This window comes from Malania oleifera, chromosome 8 (genome assembly GCF_029873635.1).
Source record: "Malania oleifera isolate guangnan ecotype guangnan chromosome 8, ASM2987363v1, whole genome shotgun sequence".
NCBI classification, from domain to species: Eukaryota; Viridiplantae; Streptophyta; class Magnoliopsida; order Santalales; family Ximeniaceae; genus Malania; species Malania oleifera.
Window position 1 is genome coordinate 91,490,447 of NC_080424.1, and position 10,080 is coordinate 91,500,526.

At 32.8% G+C, this 10,080-nt stretch overlaps 1 protein-coding gene across 1 annotated transcript; it reads left to right on the forward strand.

Annotated features, from left to right (window-relative positions):
* Window positions 1-1,614: 1,614 nt before the first annotated feature.
* On the forward strand, window positions 1,615-5,681 carry LOC131163135 (cytochrome P450 CYP82D47-like). Its single transcript, XM_058119878.1, has 2 exons — window positions 1,615-2,679; window positions 4,879-5,681. Exons 1-2 carry the CDS (start codon window positions 1,708-1,710, stop codon window positions 5,500-5,502), a joined length of 1,596 nt encoding a protein of 531 aa, XP_057975861.1. The 5' UTR covers window positions 1,615-1,707; the 3' UTR covers window positions 5,503-5,681.
* The last annotated feature ends 4,399 nt before the right edge of the window (window positions 5,682-10,080 follow it).

Consider the following 10,080-nt stretch of genomic DNA (forward strand, 5'->3'; position numbering starts at 1 on the left):
GAAAATCCCTGAAGGATTTAAATTGTTTGAGGCAAAACCCAAAAATTTATATTCAATTAAACTCCGCTCTTTATATGGATTAAAGTAATTTGGATGCATGTGGTACAATCGATTAAATGAGTACCTTGTGAAAGAGGGGTTCATAAATGATCCAATTTGTTTATGCGTCTTTATTAAAAGATCATAATTGGGATTTACTATAATTGCTGTTTATGTTAATGATTTGAATTTAGTTAAGACTCCTGAAAAGCTCACTAAAGCTGCTAATTATATAATGGCGGAATTCGAGATGAAAGATTTAGGAAAGACAAAATATTGTCTTGACCTATAGATTGAACATGTAAATGAAAAAAAAAATTTGTTCATCAATCTAAATATACTGAAAAGGTATTAAGGAAATTATATATGGACAAAGTTCATCCTTTGAGATCTCCAATGATGGTGCGATCACTTGATCTTAAGAATGATCCATTTCAACCTCATGATTTGTGGGAGGGGAGGGGGGAGGAAGTACTTGGTCTTGAAGTACCATATTTAAGTGTTATTGGCTTTCTAATGTATCTGGCCAATTATACAAGACCCGACATTACATTTGTTGTAAATCTACTAGCAAGATATAACTCTACTCCTACTCGGCGGCACTGGAATGGAATTAAACACATTCTACGCTATTTGAAAGGTATATCTAATTTGGGTCTATTTTACTCATTTGATTTCAAATATCAACTAGTAGGATATGTAGATGTTGGATATCTATCTGATCCTCACAATACTAAATCTCAGACTTGATATGTATTTCTTTATGAAAAAACTGTTATATATATCTTGGAAATCAGTGAAGCAGACAATTATAGCAACATCCTCCAATAATTCTGAAATACTAGCTATCCATGAAGCCAGTAGAGAATGCATATGACTTAAATCAATAATTTCTCATGTCTAAGCAAATTATGGTCTTCAATCAATAAAAAATATTCCAATAGTTTTATATGAAGACAATGTTGCATGTATAGTTCAACTAAGAGAAGGATACATAAAGGGTGATAGAACAAAACACATCTCTCCAAAATTCTTCTATACACATGAACTCCAGAAGTATGATGATATAGATGTTCAGCAGATCCGATTAAGCGATAATCTAATAGATTTGTTCACCAAAACTTTGTTTACTACAACATTCAAGAAATTGATTCATCTCATTGGAATGAGACATCTTAAAGATCTTAACAGAAGTTAATATATATGAGTGACATCCAAGGGAGAATGTTATGAAAAATGTATGTGTCACCCCATCTTCCACCACTTCGATTTTTCCATCCCAATAAATGTTTAACTATCCATATTGCCCTATAAAAAGGCATCCTCCCCTTCCCATTTGGGACACACTCATTTGATGCTTACATGTAATTAGATATATAGTGAGAATTAGAGAATATGAGAGATAAAGTGAAGAGAAACATTTTGTACTAAGGATAAAGAGAGAAATTATATTTTGTACAAGTTCGGTCGTAAATCATCTTATAATTTCACCTGAAATAGAGAAATTATTTATTTCATTCGTCCGTGGAGTAGGTATATTCAAACTACATAAAATTTTTGTTTCGTCGCTATTTATTTTCTACATAAAAAATCGGCAAATTTTTTGCTTAGCCTGACAAAAGGGGTATTATATATATAGGACGGGGCAACTTGTAAACTCGGGCAGCCATGGAGAAGTTCCTTCTTTCCTTCTCATCGGTACCAACTACAAGCGCCGGCATCCTCGCCGTCATCTTTTTCCTTTACTACGCGTTGCGCACATCAAAGCGAACCCAAAACAAGGCACGTGACCAAGAGAAACCAGCGCCCGAGGCCGCCGGGGGATGGCCGGTGATCGGCCACCTCCATCTCCTCGCAAGATCCCAACTCCTCCACAGAGTCCTGGCGAAAATGGCCGACAAGTACGGTCCCATCTTCACCATAAAGCTGGGAGTGCACCCAGCCCTGGTCGTAAGCAACTCCGAACTCGCCAAGGAGTGCTTCACCGTAAACGACAAAGCCTTCGCCAACCGTCCAAAGTCCGTAGCCATTGAACTCATGGGTTACAACTACGCCTTGTTCGGGTTCGGCCCTTACAGCCCCTACTGGCGCCTTCAGCGCAAGATAGCCACCCTCAAGCTTCTCTCCGCCCAGCGGCTCGAAACCCTCCGCCACATCCACGAATCCGAAGCGAAGGCTTCCATCAAAGAGATTTACCGAAGGTGGGAACAGAACGCATCCACGGCCGGTGGTGGCAGTTCCAACGCGCTGGCGGTGGAGATGAAGCAGTGGTTTTGGGACATAGCGCTAAATACGGTGTTCAGAATAATGGCGGGGAAGCGATTTAACGATCAGGATGGTGAGTATGCGAAGATATTTAGGGATTTTTTGGAATTGACTGGGGCGTTCGTGGTGGCGGATGCGCTTCCATTCCTGAAGTGGTTGGACTTGGGAGGACAACAGAGGAGGATGAGGGAAACTGGGAGGCGGCTGGACCATATTATGGAGGAGTGGTTGGAGGAGCACAAGCGGAAGAGAGTTGCCGCGGAGGCGGCGCCGACGGAAGAGCAAGATTTTATGGATGTGATGCTGTCCGTCGTCGACGGCGGAGGAGTGCCCTCCGATTATGATCCTGATGTTTTCATCAAATCTACATGCCTGGTGCGTATCGAAACTTCTTTTCGATTAAAATTTCTTCGTCCATCTTAAGATAGAATTCTTTCTATTTTTTATTAGAAAAATTATGTTCTTTTCGAGAGGAGCCCCTTCGCCCTCCACTACTGCCCGAGACATTACCCGGAATACAACTTTCGGAATCTTCTTATTGCACACAAGATCAGTACGCACAAGTCAACTCGAACTTAGAACATTAAGTGCAACTTCACTCCGCGGTTGATTTTAATCACTATTTTTTATTATATAATAAATATTTTAAACATATAAAAAATATTAATATATATTATACGCCAACGAGTGATATAGCCAGCCTGAGAAACATTGCTTGTGGAGCAAGTTCACTTGACAAGTCCAATTTTAAATACTTTTCAACAAGACGACCACACAAATAACTAATAAAGGAAAAGAGCACCGCCTCACTTTCGTCCAAATTGTTTTGTAATCTAGTGGGAGAAGACTCCATACTTATCATCAAGTGCTCCTAAAAAATTACTAGGTTCATTGAATGTCTGCATCACGCCAATCCTTCCTCGCCAAATCTGACGGACTCTCATGGTTTGATGTTAAACTTTTTAATTTAAAGAATGGACACATTCTGATACAGATACTCATTTGTTATTGTCAAAAATTATTTTTACAATATATTTTAAAAATTAGAATATTTAAAAATAATTATATATTCAATCCAAAGGGTCTATTAAATGAGGGTCAATTTAGTATTATTGTTAGTTTTAGTTTTCCAATTTCATTTTTGAATAATGAAAAGATAAATTATAAATATGCATTAGTTTATATTTCTAGTTTTTTACTTTTATTGTTGGTTTTCAGTTGGTTATTAAAAAATAACTGAAAATCAAATTTTATGATTTTCAGTTGTCAGAAAATTGTAATATTTAAAAATAATTTTTTAAGTAATTAAATCATTTATTTTGTACACAGTTTTGATTAAAAACTGAAATAAAATAATAATATGAATTTGAATAAAATTAAAATAAAAATGTTCATAGATTTCAAAAAATTTTAAATAACACAAATTGATAAAAAAATATTTTCACTACTTTTCAATTATCACTTTTAGAATATAACAATTAAGTAAAATAGTTATAAATCATTTTTATTTTTATTATAGTTTTAAAAATTTGTGTTACTTTGCACTTATATTATTTAATCATATTTAAAAAAATATTATTTGATTTATAGATAAAAATGAATATTTTTAATTAAAATTTTAACTTATTTTAAATTTACAAATATTAATCAAATAGGTTGCTAATTTTGGGTTTTTTATTTCAAAATTTTTATTTTTATTTTTATTTTAAATTTTTTATTTCTTTTTCTTATTTTTCGTTTTCATAATTTTTAATAGTGATATGCCAAACTAACCCTGAGTTTCAAGTTTCCCCTTAAAAGCATAAGACACTATATGGACTGAGTATGTATGTACGTTGAGGCTTGGATATAATCTATCTCACTAAGGTAAGATTTGGTTCACAATTGGAATGAGAATCAGAATCGAAATCAAAATTCACTGAATTGTAAACGGAATGTCATATTCCTCTCTCATGTTTGGTTCGACAACAAAATCGAAATCAAAATTACATTATAATATTTGGATATATAAACATAGGAATCACTTAGTATAAAAAATTATTCAATTAATTTAGTATGAAATAATAATATTATAAACATAATTATTATATAATATTATTTTATTATACTATATAATAAATAATTTATTACAATAAAATAATTTTGGTTATCATGTACTTGATTATACTTTACGTGTTATTATTATTATTATTATTATTATTTCGTTTTAACCATATTATTAATATTATATTTTATCTTATATTTTATAAGTATTATATTTTAATATGTAATTTATTAATAAAAATATTGTATGTTATGACACTGTAATATAATTTAATATTTAATATAAAATAATAAAATAATAAAACAACCACCATAACATTATATTATGTTATACAGTAGTATTTTATTATTTTCTTGTATATATTTTATAAGTATTACATTTTGTTATAAAATACTATTTTGATTTTACAATAAAAGTTCGGAATCAAAATGAAAATGTAAGATGCATTACAATTCTGATTCCAATGTTTAGAGTGGATTCCATTACCAAATACTACAAGTGTTGTCCATGGTATACATAATTGACCGCAGGCTCTCGTGTTGGGGGGCTCCGACACCTCAACTGTGACGCTGGTATGGGCTCTCTGCTTGCTCCTCAACAATCCCCACACCCTAAAGAAGGCCCAACAAGAATTGGACACCCAGGTTGGGAGACAGCAACAACTACATGGAACTCATATCAAACACTTGGTATATGTCCAAGCCATCATCAAGGAGACCATGCGCCTATATCCTGCAGCACCTCTAGGAGCACCTCACGAATCCATAGAAGATTGCATCGTCGGTGACCACCACGTCCCTGCTGGCACACGCCTAGTGGTGAACCTATGGAAGGTTCACCGAGACCCGCAAGTGTGGCCCGATCCAGATGAGTTTCGACCGGAGAGATTTTTGACAACCCACAAGGATGTGGATGTGAGGGGGCAGAATTTTGAGTTGATCCCGTTTAGCAGCGGCAGAAGAATGTGCCCTGGAGTTTCTTTTTCTCTTCAGGTTACGCATTTTATACTGGCCAATTTGCTACATGGGTTTGAGATTGCGACTCCAGACGACAACCCAGTTGACATGGGGGAGTGCTTTGGGCTAACCATGGCTAAGGCAACACCGCTGGAAGTCCTCCTCTCTCCTCGCCTGCCTTCTCACCTATATGTGTAAGGTAATTTGCCAGTTGGTGATAGTGTCAATTAGAAGATTTTAAGTCTCCAGTCGCTTGCTTAGTGTTTAATATTTTAGCTTTGAGATCATTTTGAATTGGGTCAATTTAAATAAAGTGTAATATAAAGTTATATTTAACTTTTATAATTTTTTCATAAATTCAAATTGAACATTCCAAATTGATGCTCCTAATAAGATTTAAATATTTATTTGAATGAAAAAAAAAAAAAAAACAATGTTGTTGTAATCAGTAGATGTAATAAAATTAAGAAAAAATGACTGTAAGCGAACTAAGTTAGAAGTTTATAATACACGCAAAGTTTTTTTTTTTTTTTGTTTGTTTTCGTATTTTCAAAGGTCTATTAGACCAGTTATTTGATGATCCAATTTCATAATACTTCTCACAAGTAGTCCCTCGACCTTCATTTGTTTAATCACGAAGTGACTGATGCTTTAACTTTAGCCCTTCCACAGTTAAAATAAAGATATATTCATGCACAATTTATTTTCATAATCATATTTCTCTCTCATGCACACACTTTTCCTCTCTCTCTCTCTCTCTCTCTCTCTCTCTCTCTCTCGCTCAAATAGTTAGTTCTTAGAGTGGAAATTTGGGGATATGCAAATATGCAGGTAGAAATGGACTTGTTATAATAACTAACATTAAAGGTGCAAGGATAGAAATAGAATCATAGAATTCGTAAAAATCTTAAGAGAGGAAGAAAAAATGGAAGTGAAATTATTTAGATTAGAAAAAAGGGGGGGTGGGGGTGGAAGAGATAAGAAATGATAGACTAAAGATAGGAGGAGATAGAGATAAAAAGATAAAGGCACTGGGGTTGTCCTAATCTTAGGCTATTATATTATGTGTATTGCATTGATTGAGAGATATCCTGACAAAGATAAATCACGCACCATAAACCCATTTCAAGTCAAACTCTGAATTATAATTGAAACTCAAATCTTCATAAATTCAAGTTGAACATTTCAAATTCGTGCTCCTAATTCAATTTATATTTTTATTTGAACCAAAAAAAAAAGGAAAAAAAAAATGTTGATGTAATGATACAAATTTCTTTTTCTATTTGTTTTGGTTTTTCCAAAGTTTCATTAGACCGATTATTTGATGAAGCAATTCCATAATGCTCCACAAGAGTAGCACTGGGAACCTATATATATATATGACCATAATTTGTTTACCAAGGACGTGACCTATACTTTTTGTAACCCTTCCATCCTTAAAATATAGATATATTCATGTATATTTTATCGTCATAATCGTATTTATTTCTCATGCACACTTTTCCTCTTTATTTTTTCCAAACAGTTAGTTTTCAAACTTTAGAGTGAGAATTTGGGGATTTGTGAGGACAAAGATAGGGATAAAATCACAAAATTCATAGAAATTGTAGAAGAAGAGAGAAAAAAGAAAAGGAGAAAAGAAAAGAAGGTGAAAGCATTTAGATTAGAAGAGAGGAAAAAAGATCATACATAATAATATAATAAATAAGCAATCATACCACAATTATACCATAGTATTTTATAATTTAATACTATTCTATTAATTTTAATTGTTATACTACTATTATATGTAATATCAAAATTAATAATAGTGGTTATAATATTTTATACTAAAATTATTGTTGTATATTTATATATAATGATATCATAATATTAATATTATCTTTTAAAATCATAATATTAATATTTTTTTTAAAAAATATGTAATATATATTATATTATATTATTATAAAACAAAGTTGTATTCTTTTGTATGCTATATCATTATTAAATTTTATGAGAATAATAAATGTTGTATTTTATTTTTTAATATTATAAATAACAATATAATAAGTTAGTATTCATACTATTGACATTTTGAGTTCGAGTCCTATTTTGATGTTGACAAAGCACATGTTTCTTATGTATGTATTTAACATGTGAACATGTCCATTAATTTAACGCACACATAAGAAAATGGCGATAGAAGCTTGCAAGACTTAAAACCTATACGATCAGGCGCATTCCATGAAATTAGAAGAGCAGAAGAAGAAGATGACATTTTTTGTTTTATCTTGTAATATATTTAAGTTTTACTTTTAGAATGTGGTGTGTAATAATGCATACATCTTACAAGATATGATTTGAATGCTCAAACAGAACCATATACAGACCGTAGGGAACCAAAGGCTATAGACAAACCTTAGGACATTGAATTTTTCATTAAAAAGTTTTTTTTTTTTTTTTTTTATAAAAGTCAACATCATACAAAGGCTTTAAAATGTCCTTAGGGCTTAAATTGGGGCAAAAACAAGTCTTCGGTTGACTGATATTGGATTTTTGGGCTTAATTTAAAAGCTTGGTCGACTGAACCCTTGATAGTATAAATGCCTTGGTCGACCAAACAGGTCAGAAGTTAACATGTTGACTTCGCTTGACTGACCATACTGAATTGAATGCACTGTCCTTGGTCGACCAAACCATGAACCACTAGCACCACAACTACTTGGTCGACTAAACTATATAGTACAAACTTGAGATAGTTGACTGAAGTTATATGAATAGCTAACCACATCTTTTCCTTGGTCAATCGAACCCACGAAGGGCTCAAAATCGCCCCGATATGGTCGACCAAATCTATAGTTCAAATTTGCCTTGGTCGACCGAACTTATAAAAGTGGTCAACCGAACCTTGTTCTTGATTGACCGAACCTCTCGGGTTCTAGAATTTTTAAAATGTTAATCACGTCTTAACCTTAATTAAACTTTTCTAAAAATACCGAGCGTATCCCAAACGGTTATAATTTTCTAAAAAACTATAAAACCTCTTCATTTATTTTGATTAGCAACTTTGATTAATCTGAAAATCCTCTCAAATTATTTTGATAATCAAAGTTCCCCCAAACCATTTTTAACAAAAATCTTTTCTTTGGGATAAAAATATTTTAAACTCTCTCATACTCTCTTTCAATCTTTCTTTTGAAAAATCTTTTTAGAAGAGAACATTTTATTTTGGGCATTTAGTTTGTATCCATAGCATATACTCTCACTCAAGATTTTATTTTAAAATCATTTGGAGAGTATACTTAGGGTTTCTCCCATATTTTCTTTAATAAATATTTTTGTTGAGAAATTATTTATGGCATTGTGAATCTTTACACAACTCATTGCAAAGATTCATAAGCTCACTTGTGCTTATTGACAAAATTCCTTTTGAGCTAAAAACCCTAGGTTTTCCTATATCCTTTATTGAAAATATTTTGTTTGAGAAAATCTTATTAAGGTTTAAATATTTATGTACTTATCATATACATCTTTTTTCAAAGATTGAAAATATTATTTTGAGTAAAACACCTTTACTCTCTGAGCATATTTCATATCATTAGAGAGTGCATTTGAGTTTAAACATGTACATCTTTGCTTGTATTCAGAACCATTTTATTATGTACAAAAATGTGTTTAATGTACCGATTAGGTTCAGCCCGGAATTGAACTGGGAAGTCTTAGCCCCATAAGTGAGACCGGTTCAATTCAGCCCAAAAATTGAACTGAGGTGTCTCCGCCCCGTAAATAAAACCAGTTGGGCTAAGCCTAGTAATTGAGTTGGGGTTTACCTTGCCTCGTAAGGAGAGGTTGTAACAGCTTGTACTTTGCCCGTTCAAATGAGCAGGGACAGTGTAATCCTTGGGGGGTATACCCAAGGCGGGGACGTATGTAGGCTAGTTTGACCAAACCTCGATAACAAATATCATATGTCACTCTCTCTATATCTCATTTAATTACTGCACTTTAGTTTCCATATGTGTACACTTGCTTATTTACTGTCATAATTATTCACATGCACACATTTAATTTAAATTAGATATGCTACACACGTGTATGCTAGCATTAATTGCCTAATCGTTTTACATATACATTTTTAATATTGAATGGGATATGAATTATAGTGAATCGGCGTAAAAGTTTAATTTAACCAAAATGTTTTTAAAACCCAATTCACCCCCCCTCTCGGGATCACACCATTTCCAACAATTGGTATCAGAGCCCAACTGTAATAAGCTTAGCCACTGTTTTGCATAAATATTGCAACGACTCATATCTGGTGTATCCCTGTTTTGAGGGTCAATACTTTGCAAATCCTCTACTGCTTATATTATACAGATTTTACCATTTGATTATTGAAAATGCTTTTGTAAAATAAATTGATTGGAGGATTTGGAAGATATTTATCAAAGTCTTTCATATCCCATTAAAACGTTTTTTTAAAAGATGCATGTTTCCCAAACCTGAAAATGATTTGAATCTGCATGACATAGTTTTAATGCATATCATTTGAATGCCATGCATATATTTATATAGTGCCTTAGCTACTAATGTCTTTAAAAGATTATGTCTTGTAGTAGTATTAAAGGATATTTGGGAACCATAAAAGGGATAGAAAAAACAAGAGAGAGGATGATACCACTATGAGCTTAAACGACTAAGAAGGAGTAAATTGAAAGGGACAATCCTCAACTAGACCCCCTATTTTCTGCGGTGCAAACTACATCTTTTGGAAACAAAGAATGAGAATCTATA